Below are 18,995 nucleotides of genomic sequence, written 5' to 3' on the forward strand. Positions count from 1 at the left end.
CACACTGACATCCATTATTCATACTAGGCCTGCTTTTGTTAGTTTGCATTTAAAAAAAGGATGGTGTTCATCTTCACAAAATCAATGATTGCATTGATCCATCTCACTCTATTAAGGTGACTTGAGATAAGCTTGTTTCTTTTGTTGTTGTGCAGGTTTGAATAAAAGGAGGAAATCAGTATCAACATAAAATGACCTCAATCTGAAATCCTGGATACAGGATACAATTTCAGCCACCGCTCTGTTGTAGGAAGCTGCTTCACAAAATAGCATGTTTACGACCAAGGGCAGAGCCACATAATACACCGCATAAAAACCGGCTTACCGTTTTAAAAGGCTGAGTAATTCCTGGTTTTGGCCTGTCATCTGCCGACAGACAGCGCCAGGTGGCTTGATCCTGCCAGGATGAAGAAGCAACTGGTCAGGACAAAACACTTACCTGCTTTCATCATATCTGAGGCTTTGCAGATGGTGGAACACTGACCTAAATGTGGACTTGACATGTAAAGAGTGGAACAGACGAGCTTTTAAAATGCCAGTCTGATCCAGTTCTGTGCCCTGACTAATAACGATCAAATAAGCCATATACATGCATTGCATTTTAATCACCATTTAAACACATGCAATGTTTATATTATTTAATATTTGACTCAGTATTATAAATTGGGGTGGGGGGGAGGTAGAAAATTCAACGTGTAGATGAGCTTGTTTCATTTTTAACAGATTTAGAGAAATTTAGCACTTGCTCAATAAAGAATCTTTTTCAGTGAATGGGTGCTGTCAGAAGAGAGTCTGTTTTTAACACTAAGCCATTGCTTCTAACCAAAATTTGACTCCATAATCCATAACAACTTGACCTCCATGCAGTGATAAAGTCCTCTGTTGTTCCTTCACATCAAACCTCATCCATATTTGTCTGGAACTGTTTTGGACCATTTCAGCTCAAGCGGTGCTTGATCTGTGCATATTTCTCTCCTGATTCAGAACGAGAAAACTTTTTCACTGGATAAAGAAATATTATAGATGACTCATATTTTAGTCAGAAGCAAGTTTAAAAAATCTAAATGGAGATGGAGTGTTTTTACTTCACAAGACAGTAATTGATGCACTGGAGTCTTGTGGATTACTTGTGAATGAATGTGATGTTTTTATCAGCTGTTGGACTCTCATTGACGGCACCCATTCACTGCAAAGAAAAAAAAATCCATTGCTGAGCAAGTGATGTAATACTAAATTTCTCCGAACCTATTTAGATGAAGAAACGAACTCACCTACATCTCAGATTTCCTTAGGGTGAGTACATTTCCTGCAAATGTTTTTATTTTAGGGTGAACTATTCCTTAAAAAGACTCATCTGACTTTTCCAGGCCTGGAAATCACAATCACAAAAACTTCCCCTTTATTAAAAATGTTATTACTGTAAGAACCTTAATATATTGTCATTCTAATTGTAACCAGTGTAACAAATATACTCACACCAATGCATCCAAACAGACTTTTTACACCTGTAAAATTTTGGTATTTTAAGCAGGAATCAGTACAATGGCATAAAAATTAGCAGCTTTCTGAAAGCACAGTAAACATATAAACATCGGAAGTTCTGAATCATTGCTCCACTTAAGCGTAAATCACATTTAAATGATGAAGCATAGAACAGTGCATGGAAAACTAAGTCTCATCTATGTTTCAAAGGGGTTTCTGCGTCAGAGTGTATAGCGTCAATGGAAGGATTTAGATGGATCAGAGTTCCCTGTAGTATTGTGAGGCTTAACGTGTCGTCACTGTAGACAGCTTAATAATCCCACGATTGTCCTCAGCATGTTTACATATACCCACAGCGTACCTATTTTCTCTCTTATAGAACGGACAATGACACACAGGGGAAATGATGCGTGTTTCTGGATGATGCTGTTCAGTGATAAATCTGAGCCTCCTTGGAGCCCAGAGCTCCACATAAACATCATAAAAATACAAGCAGCCTCTCTATCAAAGCTGATTTTTAAAGAAAGAACAGGTGACACAAATTTAAAATGTCACTTGACAGTAGAAAGTTGTTAGTTAATGGTTACTGATTTGATTATATTATTCTGTTCAGTTGTGTGTAGTTTATTATCCTCGTACGGTCTGTGTGCTTTAGTTCCTGTCGGGTCTCGTCAATGTTACACAAGACACCAGCCTTTCCATGTTTGGATTCACCTATCTGTGGATTTATTAAAAACTGCTGATCTTCATCTCATCCTTATGTGTGTTTATCGGCAGTCTGGGACAGTTCAGTTTATGTAATTTTTAGAGCACAGCAGAACTAGAAAAAAAAACATAACATTTACTAATTTAAAAAGTCAAATAATTTTCATTTTTGTGAACAAATCTAGTGATAAATTATGTTTACATATTTAATAGACATGTGATAGTTGATTTATTTGGTTTAGTTGCACATAAAATAGATATTTGTAATTCTTAGAAGAACAGAACTAGGACAAACATTCTATTAAATATAAATATAACAATTCCCTGATATTTCTAAGATTTCTGAGATGACCTCTGAAATGGCCCAGCCACACATAAAGACAGCCTTCTTTTATTTGACTCAATCACAGTTAACAATAATTTGATGAAAATGAAAAACATGATTTGGAAATGTAAACACTCAATAGTCCTGGTCTGCAGTCGATGGTAACATTTACCAATGATGGAACCGGAGGAAACCAAGAGAGTCTATGGTGCAACTTTCATCCTGAGATGCTGTGGGCTTGCCTGGACCAGTTGCTCAAACAGGAAGTTCAGCTCTGGATGCATGGATGGATGATGACACGTGAGATCTGGTTTGGGTCTTGATAAATGTTCAGTTCATGTGCAACTCATTGTCCCAGATCAAGGATGAGGTCATAACAAACAAGGGACTGTCGTCCTTAAAGGGCTGTCTAAACAGAAATAGTCTGAAAAGATTTAGAAAGATGCAGAGAAGCCCAAGCAGGAACAAAGGAACAAAGAGAATGGAATGAAGCGGAAAAGATCGGGAAAAACGGGTAAGGCATCCATGCTCTGAGCTGGAACTGTCCAGGATGCAGCACCGCTGAAGTCTTCACTGCATGGCTTGATAGCCAAGATGGTCTCTCTGACAATCACTCGCTCACACGTGTGCACAAAAAGAGTTGAGGAGGAGCACCTTGGGACCAAGTGATGAAGCCAGGACTTATGGAGGGATGCGATGACGGAAAAATAGCAGGAACGGCATGTCAGCCTTGCGTTCTTTTCTGGGTCTGCTTGGGTCGTCTCGGTTTGAGGATGACATATCTGCTGTAGGTGGTGAACTGCTCAGACAGAAATGGGATAAAAAAGGCCCTGAGCAATCTGGACGACCTGTGTGGGAGAGACACGGAAATGAAACAGCACCAGAGTCATGAACAGACCAACAATGTTGACAGTCTTCAAAATCCATAATTCTAGATCACTTATTAATGAACTAGAATCCACCTTCTTTAAAAGCAAAACATTCCCACATTCATTTCCCCATCATGAACTGGGCAATAAAGACACCCAGAGATATTTACTGATAAATTGGGTCAAGGATAATCTCTCTTAGGATGATCAGACATCCAGTGTCTCAACAAATTATGATGAGCGCTTGACAATTATGTCACAGCACCTTTAAAAGAACAAGGGCGCCCTCTAACGGAGAAGCACACACCCTACCATTCTCAATGACTCTTTACAGCAGAATTCATTTACTCTGCATGGATTACCCACAAGAGTCTCTCGTACGCTAACAAATATCCACTCGTTTTCAAAATTGTCCATTCTTCACGTAAAAAGACTTGCCTAGTAGTGTCCAGAAAAGGCTTTTCGGCAATAATGCTCCACTCCTCTTTGTTAGTGGCGTATCGTGGTTCACGGGGGGCTTCTGTTTCAGTCGCCAGATCCACCAGGTAATGACACTGCTTCAGTTCTACCTGAGAGCAAGAGAACATGGGAAACTGCAACACTCATCTTTTAAGACATTTTTAAGAGATTTTGAACAGCTAACACTTGAAATCAAATGTTGTGTTGTTCATCATCTCGTATTAACACTCAGAACACTCAACGTATCGTGACGGCTCCTCGAGATTCTGATCATTCATGTCTGCTGGGATTGTCCAGGTGGCATCGGGACCCATGGAATACGGCTTAGGTAACTGACCCCTGAACTCTGACTGGATGAACTGCAAGTGCCAGCTGTAAAACAAGATGATACAGTTATTTTGTATCATAGATGTGTATTAGTGTTTGTGGGTTTTAGGATTTTTTTTTGCTTAATAAAAGTATTACAATATTTTCAAAAGCAAGAAACAACTCATATTAAGACTTTTGAACGGGGGTTTATAATAATGTGGTATCTTTAAGGATTTAATGAGAATTTAAACTCACTTGTTGGGCAGGAGAAAACTGCTGGGGAAGCGGTACCACTCTTTCCCCGCACAAACATTGACCAGTCTGCCTTCAGGAACCGTGTGGATTGCAGGGTCTTTAGCAATGCGATGAAACTCTGGATACAAATCCAGCGGCGCATGATAGCCTTAAAACACACAGCAACTACGTGTGAGAGAGACATGACAAAAGAAACACTTTACGATAAGAATGATCGTTTTTCTTTTGTTTTATCCATCAGCTAGACAACTCTAATACAAGGGCACATTATAGCAGAAATAGTCCGAATCTCTCTCTCTGTATCTCCTTCTCAACATCCTTATTGCTGAACCCTAACATGTTTTGCCCTTACCTCTGAAGAGGGCCACAGATCGGGACAGCGAGAGCACTCCAAACAGCAGCAGGGAGCCGAGAGCCAGCCAGTTGGAGGAGTTGGTGTAGCGCTTCGGACGGTAGCGCTGCAATATGAAGTGATAGCACTTCTACATAGATAAAACCAGAAAACAGTTTCAAAAGGGAAATCATTGAAGTATCACGTTAATATTTTACACAGGTTTAGCAAACTAATTTACATAACACAGACGAAATATGCCAATAAATATATGCCAAACTTTTGTTTATGTTATATACAGTACCATTCAAATGTTTGGGATCAATAAAATGTAATATATATATATATATATATATATATATATATATATATATATATATATATATATATATATATATATATATATATATACACTTTTATTCAGCAAGGATGCATTCAATTATCCAAAAGTGACAGTAAAGACATTTGTGTTATTGTTACAAATGTTATTAAAATGCTTCAGTTTTTGTTTCAAATAAATGTTCTTTTGAATTTTCTATTCATCATTCTATAAAAAAAAAACCTACATCACGGTTTATGCAAATATCGATCATTTCAAATGTCTGTTGAGCACAAAGACAGCATATTAAATTAACTTCTGATAATGTGACCCTGAACACTGAAAATCCAGCTTTGCCATTTCATACACATTAAAATAGAAATAATATGAATATTAGAATTTCACAAAATTACAAAAAGTTGTTTGATCAAATAAATGCAGCGTTGGTGAACATAAGAGAATTATTTAAAAAACTAAAATCTTACCAACGTCAAACTGTGGAAGGCTAGAGTAAATAAATAACATACTAATCATTCAATACCACGGTGTCACCAGGGTATTTCTAACCTGCAGTGCTGAGAGAGCCACCGCCCCGCACAGACAGATGAGAGGGTAGATGGGAAACAGGAAGCGCTCCTCTTTATGTGGTCGGGTGAAGAACACCAGCATCCACAAGTACATAGGAGACAGGGTTAACCAGTACGGCTGGCCGAGCTTCTGAACTGCAGTTTATACAGTAAGAAACATGAGATCGACACTATGTTCAAAACGCTGCACGCATGTCTCTAAACAAGTCAAAGACACATCCTTCATACCATTGAATCTTTGAAGAAGCGCCGTGAGAGGAAGAGAAAAGAGGGCCAACACAAATACAATGTTGAAATTAAGGAAACCATTCACAAAGTAGTAATGCCAGGGTTCTGTGCCTTTAAAAAAAACACACACATTTAATGAAAAGATTTGATCAATGATGCCATCCTATGGCACAGAGATGAATTACCAATTGCATGCTTTACTGTAAACAATTTTAGTTTACTTTAAATAGCAGTCAATATTATGTTCTAAATGTATATACAAATGATCTGAAGTGTACCATAAAGATCTGGCCCATGAGGAGTAAACACGTTGTATAGTATTATATTCAGAGGAGCAATCACCAGCTTGCCATAGTAGAAGCTGTCTACTACAACAGCAGGGACCTACAGAAACATGTAACAATGTTAACAGTATAAAACACAGATTTTTGATATATATATCAAATATAGATGGACAGAGATATCAATGAGTTTCCCAACCAGAAACAGGAGCAACGCCACCAGAGTCCACGTGATAAAACTCTTCCACTTCTTCTTCAAAAGCAGCAGGTCAAAGGCAATGGGTATGCTGCAGAAACAAACCGTAAACAGAGCCTAAATTCACTTAGTTGGCTGATCAGGGTTATTTCTGTGGCTTTTCACCAAATGCGAGTAAATATTGAAATTGTCGAATAAATAAAACATAGCAACTAGTCATGTTACTTATAAAGGAGCTGCAGTATAATTTATAGATGAATCTGCAAGAACTACAGTGTTACCCTCACTTTTTAATTATTATTTTTGGGGCTTTTTGCCTTTTATCTGTCTCTCTAAGTAAAGAGTAGATTAGATAGCAGTAGTGAGAAAGAATAAGTGGGATAAGGACATGTCAAGCCTGGGTGATCTACTTGCTAAACAAGTAAATGTTCACAAATCTGACCTGTGGAAAATATCTAAAAAAGCCCTATATTTGAAAAGGTAACTGGTCTTATTATAAAACTGCAGATTTGAAAGTTACATAAGGTGAAACAGAAAAAAGAAGCATGTACCAAATGTTTGAGGTGTGCTTTTATTTCACTTTCCAGTCACTCTACAAAAATATGAACTATTTCTTACCCCAGCAGGGCACTGAAGGGCCAGCCCACTATGGCCCCCGCTGCAGTACCCAGCACAGCCAGACTCGGGCTCCCCTGGAACCAGCCAGTCATAGCTACCAGAGTACTGTACATGCAAAACGTACTGGGGAGGAAAGCTGCACAAAACACAAACACTTCAACCTGCAGTGCATACACAAAATGGCACACAAACAGTTATCGTCTAATTTCCTTGTGATCAAGCAGATGAGTCAAAGACGAGCCACTGCCTCACCTGCAGAGGAGCAGAACATCCCTGCACTCAGGACGAGGAACGCCAGCAGAAGTCGGCCCACATGCAAGCCAAACTTTTTACACACGGCCCTATATGAGATCCGTGAGATTAGATCTTTAAGCCTTATTTACTGAAAAATCCTATTTTAGCTGATTTAAGGTGCTAGACGTAGTGTGCTGCACTTACTTGTAGAAGTAGAGCTCACACACACAACAGGAAAAAGCTAGCATGCAGCGCAGGAAATAAAACACAAGGACCTGAATGGAAACAACAACAACAAAAAATGTTTTTACTTTAACCGACCTTTAATTTTCTTCAGCATGGCGCTAGCAGCACCAATTCCCAGGGGAAGGATGCATGAACTGATCATATACACTTTGAATAAAATGTCGCTTTGGATAACTATAAAAATTTAATGAAACTCTCCATATCATAGCAGAGAGCCACTCAAACGACATTTTAGAAGTCCAGGATAGAGTCGTGATTAAACAAAAGCTAATTTGTCCCACAAAGAAACATAGTTTCCTTTACTGTGAAACATAAAGGATTATTAGATCATGTAGTGCTTTAATCCAGCTCCAAGGATTATTTTCTTCAGATCTGAGGTTAAGTAGCCACCTCACTGGTCATAGAAACATCCTACTACATTACAAATGCTTAAAAATATTGAATCAAAACTCGTAAACAATCCGTTTGAGACTGGTGACTAGCTTACCTTGTTGGTTTGTAAGATTTTGGCGTGAAAGCAGACAGGAAGAGCATGGAGCCAAAGATACGCATAGGAACGAATGGCGTAGGCCGGGGAATATTCCCAGGTCTGCATTCCTGTTCCATACAGCAGGTAGTGAGTCTGGCCAGCAACAAGACAGAAATAAGAGGAATGTTGAGTGAACCTTATATATATATATATATGCCAAATTGATACATTTCAAAATAAGAATACAATTCAGCAATACTTCCCATTCAACTCATAAGGTTTTAATCATAATAGTCTGTGATCAGGAATAGACAGAACTTTCTATTGAAGACATAAGCAAGCTTTTGCATCTGAACTGCACCTGGACAGTTTCTAGTGGGTTTTATTGATAAATACCCCAGGTTATCATGGGACACAACAATAAGGATATGCTTTCTGCTGTTCCAGTGAGACCAGTAGTACAGCTTTTCTCTAGCCCTGCAAATTCACTTCTCATGGTGTAAAAAAAATATTATATATATATATATATATATATATATATATATATATATATATATATATATATTCTTACATATGTATTTATAAATAATGGGTATATATATATATATATATATATATATATATATATATAAATAATGGGTTAAAACGTTTTACTTAATTTCATAATAAATAAAAAAAGTGATGAATTAAAAGTTGTTGTTGAGTTGTTCACTTGTCCCACCATAAAAATAATACATTTTAATATACAAAAAAAGAAAGATATATATATATAAATTATAAACAATAAATATTTTGTTCCATTATAATGTTTTATTTAAAGCTGTCGAATAAAAAAAGCTGTCATGTTACAGGCTGTATAGGTTCCAGCAATAACTGAAAATGTAAAAAATTTTGTCTTTTAATTATTATTATGTAATTCATTCATTTTATTGATACTCACCTGTAACTGCACATTTACAAAAGTATTTTTGTGTATGTTATGATTGCTGTGATTTTCTTATGAATGCTTTATAATTCTAAGTAATCTATAATCAAAAGTCAGTCTGGCAATTATTTACAAAATCTTTGTTCACCAGATCAAGAAGGTTAACTTGATGACATATCAAAATTAGCAGAACTGCAACAATAATAATGAATTAATCACAGAAGATCAAGTTCAAGCAAAGTATGCAAAGAAGCATAACAACACATAAGATGTGGAGAGAATGTGTCGCTTGACCAATAGGACAAGTGAGAGCTCAATCAACTGCCCCAAAACTCTGTCACACTGGTCCCGGGCCGTCCTTATTGCTGTACCTTGAGATCTTATAAAAAACTGTAAACCAGGAAAATAAATAACTCACTGGCTCCCAGTAATTGTAGGTTTCGTCACAGTCAGAGATGTTACTGAGCAGCGCAGCACAGAAGCGGGCTGAAACCAGGCACTTGAAGGCCGTGGAGCCCTCAGGAGCCCACACCTGTCCTGCTTTACTGGATGACCTGTAAAGGAGAGGGGGGGTTAAAAGCTAATGTGCTTATCTGGGAACAAACTAATAAGCAATTGGGAACAGAGCACAGTGTTAAACAAGGTTGTCATTCATTTATTTCAGTATTCAAAACAGTGTCAGTCTAAAACTCATACACACAAGCATGATCAGTACAGATGAGCATGAGAAATTCAAGATTTTCACACAGAACACAAGACAGCAACGATAATCAAATATATTATAAGTAATAGAATACTGGTCATTATCTAGTGTCTCTTAAGCACTCCAGCTTATGAAAGAACAGTCATTATATAAACCAAAGCATATGTTTTGGATGCATCCCGGTAGAGCTGCAATGTGAATGAATAAATCGTATATCCAGACAGCCTGACTTTAGCGAGCTAGCGACCTGTCAACAGCACACATCATTTTCATACTCACTCCTCATTTCGAGGGTCACTGGACTTATTTTCCTCAACACATTTGTCGTCACTTGTTGCTCGGTTGTCAGCGGTAGGTGTCTTGTTCACGTTGTTCGCGTCTTGTTTGCTTCCCCGTCTGCTGTTTCGCTGACGGAGAGCCTTCGTCGCCATGTTTGCGCTGGCTGTGCGTGACGTCATCGTCAGACTGAACCTATGGACTGAAAGCAGCACTGACGGAGAACCATACTTTTATTTTAGTGGCATTGTATCAAATTATGTTATTTTAGTGTCATTATAGTTTGATATGTTTAATGCGTTTTTATTATTATTTAGTATTTACCGTTTTCATTTTAATTAAAAAGTTTCAGTAATTTAGTTGTTGTCATTTTTATTAGCTACTATTTTTTTTTCTATTAATTTCTATTTCAGTATTTTATTTCAGTACATCAAGTTTAAATGAAGAAGAGAAATGCTGCTTTGGTAATTTGAAACGACATTATTATTAATCTTTTTTTTTTTAAATAGAGTTCTGGCATGAAACTCTAGATGGCGCAGTCCGATAGGGCTTACTCAATTTGACCTAATGACATCATTGTCACATCACAGCTGAGTGGTTCTCTCCTGTATCGGTAGCCAATGAGCTTGCTGCTCAACATTCAAATATATGGCATGGGCTTGTTGCAACTTGCTTCAGAAACTTCCCCAGCACCACCTGTACAGATCTGCTACAAGGTGATTCATGTATGCTATACGGAGGTTATTTCATGTATGTTATATTTGCAGCAGCAATATTTCTCACATGCTTACAGCAGCATGTTCTGGATTTATTGGCAGTAACAGGTCTTGGTACTTGCTCTTCGTAGAAGATCTATTCTGCCAAGACCAAATACATTAACATTGTCATTTACATTACCATGCCAATTCCTCATAGTTGTCCTGACATAACTATAATAACCCTGCTGCTAACTCCCATTTTTTTGCTCTTACTGAATTTGTGAAGTACATTTACTACAAATGTTTTAATATACATACATTTCAGAACACACTTTTCTCATCTTTTCCACTTTAGTACATTTAGTTCATATTTAAGCCAACTGAACAACAAAAAATTTTCATGATTAATACAAGTATTGTTATATTGTTGACAATATTATGTTACCAACTTTCTTACACCATTGTACTATGATACAATGATGGTATGGCAATAACATGGTACTGAATTATTTGCATATTCATACAATGATGATACAGGGTAAAGCAGTAACCCGCAATTGTTAATTTTCTACCGGATTTAACCCAGGAAGATTAGTTTGTACTAATTAGTTGGTCTAATGTATTCTGGCATAGTCATGTTAAATGGTATTTATGACTTGAAAGAAACCAGTTAATTTAGTTTCAACTTAATTAAATGTTCAGTTTTATCATACTACGTTTATCTTATTGTAGCTTTGCATATTAGAAAATAGCCCTTAATTTACTAAATCTAAACAGTCACATGTGGCATGATGACATTTCTTCATATCAGTTAGATTCTTGCAAATACAGAATAAAAAAAATCCTGCTTTCCTGAAAATGTAAAGATTTTCCACTAAAGAGCCCTAAAATCATATTTAGTATTCACAAACAGGACCTGTTGTTAAAAAAATTAATAGTTTGGTGTGGTTGCCATGATAAATAAATCCAAAAAATGTGCACACTTGCTAAATGCTCAGAAAACTATTTAATGACAGAACATGTGTTTTACATTTTGAATGTTATATTTGCAATTGTTGGACTCAGCACCTGGCGTGCACTTACGTGCCATGACAAGTCTAAAACTAGGGTCACCAAATTCGGTCCTAGAAGGCCACTGTCTTGCAGAGTTAAGCTCAACTTGTCTGGATGTTTCTAGTATGCCTAGTAACACCTTGATTAACTGGTTCAGGTGTGTTTGATTAGGGTTGGAGCTAAACTCTGCAGGAGTAATATATGTAATTGTTATCATTTATTTATGTAAGGGATTCAAGCCATTCTTTTCAGGTTCAGAAAAGACCCAGGATATTTACTTTTTTGGACTTAATCTACAGGATTTACCAGCAGTTTGAGCATCCCAACCAGTCCAACACTGTTTGACCAAACAATGGAAAACAGGTTAATTTTCAGGTAATCTGTGTGACAACAGCCATTATTTTTGCAATTCCATTTGTTTAAATTACACAATTCAGTCAAATTATATAGCAATATAACAATTTACAGTCACAAATAATCATAGACACTCCAGAAATATCACAGTATCAAATGCAGCTTTAGAGATAATGTAAACACGTGCCAAACAAAGAAACTAGAAAAATATTTGTATTATTTTTTTTTATTATTTTTTTTTTTATGAGATGATGCAATTTGTAATAATTTCATTTTCTTTCCTCATTGTAAAGTACTAAACAACAAGGAAAAGTAACACAGTACTATTGAAATTTGTAAACATTACTTTGTATCTTAAACCCACAATAAATGTACCATTTTTATCAATTTCCATAATGATCGATATGTAAACATGATCCTATTTCAAACAGCAACAAAAAAATCCCTTTAGTTCAAATAGTTTGATATGTCAGTTTTAAATAAAATGGAATAATAACCATTGTATTTGCTAAAATGCAACCTCTCTTGACCTCTCTTTATTTATAAAAAAAAACTGCAGAACAAATCATTCTAAATAAACAGACTTGCTCTTCTGATCTATAAAGTCCTTAAAAATTTTAATCTGAGATTATTCATCCATTTGATCTATTGTATATTCTATCATCTCAGCGTGACCTGCAGGCGCAGGGGTAACAGCCTCCGAAGCTGATTCTGTAGTCCCAATGCCTGGCTGTGCGAGAGGGCCCAATCGGGTGACTGATATGTCAGCCTATAGCAGAGGCTTGCATGACCCATGTGTGGGTGTCTGAAGCGATCGACTAATGCCACATCCTTAACCGCACCGCTAGAAACCTCTCGCACAAGTGCATGGAAGTCTAGTTCATCATAGCTTTCTGGTTCCATCCAGAAACTGATATCATGCAAGTAGCTTGGTGGGTAAAGGGAGAACGGACTAAAAGATCCAAGTGGATTGAGCTCGAAATGCTTAAGAAAGCGAGGATCGAAGCTCCAAAGTAATCGCCAGTCAGAAATGCCGAAAATCAGGGTGGCTAAATGATCCAAGTTTATTGAGACCGTGATTAACTGTAAATCTTCATCGAGGGATGAGGAAAAAGAAGGTAGATATGCGATCCCCCCAAACTAGGAAAGCTTCTTTGAATTCATCCACACTTGCTGATCCAGGCCTGTTTGCGCCTCTTCGAAGGAGATGCCATAAGAAGCAAGTAGTGCCTCCAAACAATCTTGGAAGCACTGGACAGGATGGGATTCTGCAGGGAACATTCCCACCAACAGAAGCTGGTGGAAAGCAGGAGAACGGCTCGGGGAGATGGGCACTCTCTGAAAGACCAGGCCACTGACTGCGTTAAGAGTGCCAGGGCTGAAGTCCTCATTCTGGGTGATCTCTTGAACATGCAGCAACAGAGATGGCCGTAGTGCATAGCTGCCAGTAAAGCTTTGTTGGTCATCCATAGACTCGCAGTCATTTTGCTCATTTTCACTTTGGTCAAATATAAAGGTGTCAGTAGGTTTGATCCAGTAGACGTCTGAGTGGGTCAGAGAGGAGTCGCATGCCTCTGGCGTTCCTGGCTGGCAGCTTACCAGTTCTGAGAAGTTTTCATTCATAGCGCACACAGGCCAGATTGACTTTAGCTCTCTAAGTAACTGCTCCTGGACCGTTTTTACTGGATGATGTGACTGCTGACCAAGGAAATCCCTAACACAGAGAGAAAAAAATGTTTGCATCAAATATACTGTGTAATGTATCAAAAATCCACTTAAGGAAATACATGATGCATACACATATAGAGACAAAAGTATTGTATGTGTAAAGCCCATCTATTCTGTATAATATTACAATACTGATTACAGACACAACTTCACAATGCTAGCTAGATAAATAAATGCCTTTATCATGTAGCTATGTCTTGTTTTTGAATGTTTCTTATTTTATTGGAACAGTTGATGCAAAACTGGATATTTTGCAATCAATAATTCACCCTCATGCCATTCCAAATCCGTATGTCTTCTGTGAAAAAGTACCCAGGCTGCTAACATTTTAATGTTTCGGTTAATAACCATTTCAAGGCATTTAAAATCCTAAACAACTTTGTCTAAATAAAATAAAACCATGAAACATAAAATCGATTATACAATCAGTTTAAAGTGAACCGTATCGCAGCGTTATAACATACATAAAATGGGAATGAAAAATGAGATATTGATTCTAATAGATAGAAATGAGATAAATATAGCTAGAAAGATAACATTTACAAAAAAAAAAAGAGCAATTCAATATTTTGTACAACCAAGACCGCTAAATAAGAAAATCTCTAATATTGGTCAATTACAACATCGTGCATTTCACACATTCCTAGCAAAAAGCAACATAAAAATAGTACATATGACATTTTTCTACTATATTCCAAGTCTTTTGGGGCAATAACATAGCTATATGTGAGAAACAGACCAATATGGTAGGCATTATTCACTAATAATCTTCCCCTCCGCTGTAGATCTCCAATCAAATATGGCACACTTAACATTTTGTAACAAGACATGTGAGAACCAGTGATCATGACATCATATTTTTATAGTCAATGCAACTTTTGTAGCCCAAAATGTTTGCCAAGTTATTAAACATAGCACACAAGTTGCATTTAAACACTATGTTACTTAAAATATATATATTTTGTTTCCACAGCTTCAAAACAACATAATGGTTATTTAAAATGTTACAGTTTTTCTTTTGGGATAAAGCGTTGCTAATAAAGAGACTTGAGGTTGGCTATTTTCCAGTCAGCAACAAGTTAGCACTTACCTGTTCATATAAATGCTCAACTCTGCCGGAAGCTCAAAGCGAACGGTCTCCTTCCCAATGGTTTTCTCCATTTTCCGTTTTTCTGGTGTGGTGTGCGGGAGACTCCGAGTGAAGACGTGGGTCAGAGCCCCCTCTACATGGAAACCTTTGTCTTGACTCCTTTGCAAAATAATTTTTATTTGATGAATGCCATTACATAACTGTAACAGGACCATTAAATGTTATTCAAGTCCAATTAGACACCATGTTAAATCCCACTGAAGTGGACTGTGTCCACTTGTCCAAAGCCGTTTACCTGTAACCAGTACATCTGTATCCTTGATATGCTTCACAGTCAAAGGGACGGATTTCACTGAGAATTAGCCCTGCTTCTGCTGCCATGGCAACCACTTGCCAACTATTGTGCCATTCTCTCATTGGACTGTCACATGGAGTGCCACCTTGGCCATTGCACAAGGTGACGTGCACTTCCCCATTGTCCTTCAGGACTGCAACGGCACTAGAAAAACACACAAAACATCCATCCATCACACATCACACATGTACAAAGCACCAAAAGACCTCGAAACTCTCGATCCCCTCAGTATTAACATTACATAACACTGGAAGTCACACTTATGTAACCCCATAATAAAGACCTTGTTGCCACAAGAGTGTCACACTTACCTATGGAAAAATTTCTCCAGCAGAATGCGGTTCTTCTTTACACCACTTTTCCGCCCACAGTGAGGAAAATTGAAGATAACGCAGTCAAAAAGATGATGCTGAATGGTTTCGTGCTCCTTTAGGCATGTGCAATCCACCTCAAAGAGAACGATTGATCCTGCAATGGGAGTTTGTATTGACATCAAGACCCTCCACAGAATTATCACACAGAATTCAATGAAGCTTTTAACCCTCCCTGGAGGTCTCATAAAAACCAAATGTGTAAATGCATGGACTTGGGTACAGGCATGCAAATTCAGGGATATGACACTTGATGTGTGGGAAGAATAGATCTCCTTGAAAATGCTTACACTGGTAGAGACTAAACTATGGGTAGGCTGAAATCGATCAAGTAGAGGAGAACAAAGACACAAGAAAGCACTGCAAGAGTAAAAACATGCATGCATGACAACATTATTAGAATTAAGAATTACATAACGACTGACCTCTGTCACGGAGTCGCTGTATGTTCACTGCAGCTCCCTCCTGTCGATAGATTTGATTCTCGCTTTGAAAGCAAGTGGCGGTCACGCCGACGTCCTCGCTCTCGCTCAAAGCTGCCGAGAAGGAGAAGTTGCCTTCTCCCACAAGTAGCACCTCGCGTGTCTTGGACATTTCCAGAAAATATCAAGGAAAACACAACCCAGCAAGCTGTCACATTAGTAGGAGAGCAGAACTTTTCCATACATTTTTGAGCAAGGGTTACAGCGTCCCTTCGACTATCGAGCTGGAACTGAGCGTAGAAAGCCTCGCATGGCAGGACACAATGCGGCATTGACTTTAGACTGCATGCGCTCTGACGTCTGTCGAGATACGGCTTGAAAGCTAATTAAAATACCACAGCTTGGGAGCTAACGCGACACTTGAAGAGCAGATGTGTTTTTAGAGCAGGTTTTCGGTCTGTTTGCGTGACAAAGTGTAATTGAGAAAGACGGAGATGTAGTTTCATAAGCGAGCGTGCTGCAGCAGTGAAGTTTCGTTCCCCCCCGGGGAAGCCGCACAGTGAAAAACAACCCGTTACCATGCGCGCGATTGCTATTTGTCCTAAGACAGTAATAAAAACAGTCCGGTAAAAAAAAATGCAAATAAATATTACGACTATATATTTTCTATCAGCAGCACTGTGTACAATTTCATAACAGATGTAATATGTTAGAGCCAAAATATTCATGCACTGTCCACGTTCCAGTTTCCTTCCATCTGCTAGCACGTAGTTGCCAGATCTTACTAGAAACATAAGCCTCTCGCCTTATCTGAAATAAGTATTTAAATTAAAATCGAATTAACCGTCAAATTAAATTTTTCTTACGAAATAAATGAACATGAAACATAGAGTTTAACTGAAATAATTACATCGGCTTGTAGAGGATCGCCAAGAGGAAGTCACACTTAAATATTCTCTAGTTTTCACGGATTTATAACTACTGGTCATCTAAAACATGAATCAGTGAATACAGTAAATACTTATTTTAATTGAAATTAATCATATGTGTAGAGGAGGAAGTTGGGAAACTGATATTAGTGACTGACTGAACAACCTCTTTTTTAAAAATACTAACAACCACGAAGTCGTTTATAATTTGCGGACATGGCAACATTACCGTCCGCCACGTTTATGCGTAAGAGCGCTTCTGGCCAATGAAGTGTATTCTATTCATTGACTTGTGACATTATTTTACCTTTAAAAAAGTGTGAGAGCTTTGAATAATTAAACAAATGCATGCTTAACTACAGTCTCTGACATCCCTTGATTACTGAATTTAAGAAACAGTATTTTAATGTATCATGTAAATTTATTTTACACCATCAGCACAACAGGAAGACGTGTTTAAGAAGAAATTGAAAGTGAAAGGATGGCTTTCAAAGTATAAGCAAAAAAAGAAAGTTTAGACGCGGAGTTTCATGTAATTTCTTGCTCATTTGCGAGGAGTATTTTAAGGTACGTTTGTTAACTTCTGAACAATGTAACGTTTTACTTTAGAAAATTATAGGTTTATCTTAGTCGATATATCGATAAAAATGTAAATTACATATTTTAGCCGAGCTATATAGCAGAAATTATGGCGTTTCCAGTTCAAACTTGAATGAATCTAAACAACAAAAGAAACCTAAATGACTGACAGCACAGTGAAAGATTTGTAATTAGTGAAAGATTCATGTTTCATTTTCAAAATGTTGTGATGTTTGGTATGAATGATCTGTGAAATTATGATTAATGAAATGATTGAAATAGTTTCCTCACAAAAAAAAAAAAAAAAAAAAAAAATTCTTTAGAACAGTCAAATTTCATTTTAGAGCAGTAGTTTTAATTTAAACCAAAGTTTGTTATTTTGAAAAAGCTAAAATATAGTTTTGATTTCTGTTAACATATTAGTCATTAACATTAAATTTTTCATACTTTCACTTGTGATATTTCATAGTTTTGTTCACTGGGCTAGTATTCTAAAATATGAATAAAGTTTGAGCAGATCCAAACATTTCCTGGAAGTGTATTATTATTTTTTTTATTATTACTACTACTACTGCATTTAATCCACAGGAAATACCAGGGGAAAGGATGGCATCGATCCGATTCTATGGCTGGAAGGCATTCTATGATGAAGATCGTCATCTTCGGGCCAACCAGGCCCCCAAATCAGGCAGACTCTATACCATGTATCACGGCACCTCTGTGCAAATATCTCGTCAGATCATAACAAATGGCTTCCGGCAATCAGCAGATGGAATGCTGGGACCTGGAGTTTATGTGAGCCGTGACCAGAAGAAAGCAGAGCGCTATCCTCTGAAATCCCTACCTACTGACAGAGTTGTGCTTAAATTAAGCGTTGACTGTGGAAAAGTCAAAAGAATTGATAAGGACAACCATCCTCTACAGAAGGCGTGGCATGCTCACGGATATGACACTGCCTGGGTTCCTCCTAACTGTGGCATGAATGCTGTGCCTAGTGGTCTAGAGGAGGACTGCGTCTACGACCCAAAGCGTATCGAGGTCACAGATATTGCTCTTGCACCCGACACGACCATCTTAAATGAACTCAAACAGCTCATCGCTCAAAACAATAAAGGGCCATCAAACGCCTCAGGTACTTGCACAGTGTGCAAGCTGAAACTAGGGCTTGCTCATACTGTACAGCCATGCTGGGGGTGTGGAAAGACGATCTGTGCTCTCCTGACCAAACACAAGTGCATTCGTAAGAGTTCATAAAATTCTCAGGAAATCAGGACAGATGCATGATTCAGGCGCTCTTTAGGCATTTGGACCGGTTTGTTGACATGTCAATACATGATGTTTGAGGTTAGGGTTAGTATATAAGATAGCTATCTTTCCTCATAGTTCTCTGTCACACATTTATCTTTGACAATTATGCTTTGACATATTCTTTCTCCTGCTGATATGTGCCACCATATTTGATTTTATATTTTAAATCTAAACGTATATAATTGCATGACTGTTTTCAAAGATATTTTTACGATCAATCATGTTTGTTTTAAGCATTCAGTAATGCAGACAATAAAAAGAGCCTACCTCTCAATTCAGTACTCTGTCTAT

The 18,995-nt window shown here is 37.6% G+C and overlaps 3 protein-coding genes across 5 annotated transcripts; 1 reads left to right on the forward strand and 2 right to left on the reverse strand.

Annotated features, from left to right (window-relative positions):
• Positions 1-2,562: 2,562 nt before the first annotated feature.
• Positions 2,563-10,001, reverse strand: LOC113081941 (alpha-1,2-mannosyltransferase ALG9-like). 2 transcript variants are annotated; one of them, XM_026253848.1, is made up of 15 exons: positions 9,821-10,001; positions 9,257-9,392; positions 7,932-8,066; positions 7,403-7,473; positions 7,217-7,305; positions 6,965-7,100; positions 6,350-6,437; positions 6,148-6,253; positions 5,870-5,980; positions 5,622-5,776; positions 4,757-4,886; positions 4,405-4,552; positions 4,083-4,212; positions 3,820-3,950; positions 2,563-3,360 (listed from the first exon to the last, which is right to left on the reverse strand). In XM_026253848.1, exons 1-15 carry the CDS (start codon positions 9,997-9,999, stop codon positions 3,237-3,239), a joined length of 1,869 nt encoding a protein of 622 aa, XP_026109633.1. In that variant the 5' UTR covers positions 10,000-10,001; the 3' UTR covers positions 2,563-3,236. The 2 variants fall into 2 exon arrangements, with proteins under 2 accessions (XP_026109633.1, XP_026109635.1); XM_026253850.1 differs by lacking the exon at positions 2,563-3,360 and having other exon boundaries at positions 4,405-4,569.
• Positions 10,002-11,483: 1,482 nt separating this feature from the next.
• Positions 11,484-18,978, forward strand: LOC113081980 (uncharacterized). 2 transcript variants are annotated; one of them, XM_026253890.1, is made up of 2 exons: positions 11,484-11,943; positions 17,985-18,978. In XM_026253890.1, the coding sequence occupies exon 2, from the start codon at positions 18,003-18,005 to the stop codon at positions 18,648-18,650; it is 648 nt and encodes a 215-aa protein (XP_026109675.1). In that variant the 5' UTR covers positions 11,484-11,943; positions 17,985-18,002; the 3' UTR covers positions 18,651-18,978. The 2 variants fall into 2 exon arrangements, with proteins under 2 accessions (XP_026109675.1, XP_026109668.1); XM_026253883.1 differs by lacking the exon at positions 11,484-11,943 and adding an exon at positions 16,819-17,384.
• On the reverse strand, positions 12,523-16,060 carry LOC113081970 (ferredoxin-fold anticodon-binding domain-containing protein 1-like). The gene is given in 5 exon segments (XM_026253871.1): positions 12,523-13,636; positions 14,741-14,899; positions 15,036-15,239; positions 15,407-15,563; positions 15,892-16,060. Coding segments are annotated over 5 exon segments (1,743 nt in total). The 3' UTR covers positions 12,523-12,582.
• Positions 18,979-18,995: the final 17 nt, after the last annotated feature.

The sequence above is a fragment of the Carassius auratus genome, chromosome 5 (assembly GCF_003368295.1).
Source record: "Carassius auratus strain Wakin chromosome 5, ASM336829v1, whole genome shotgun sequence".
Lineage (NCBI taxonomy): Eukaryota > Metazoa > Chordata > Actinopteri > Cypriniformes > Cyprinidae > Carassius > Carassius auratus.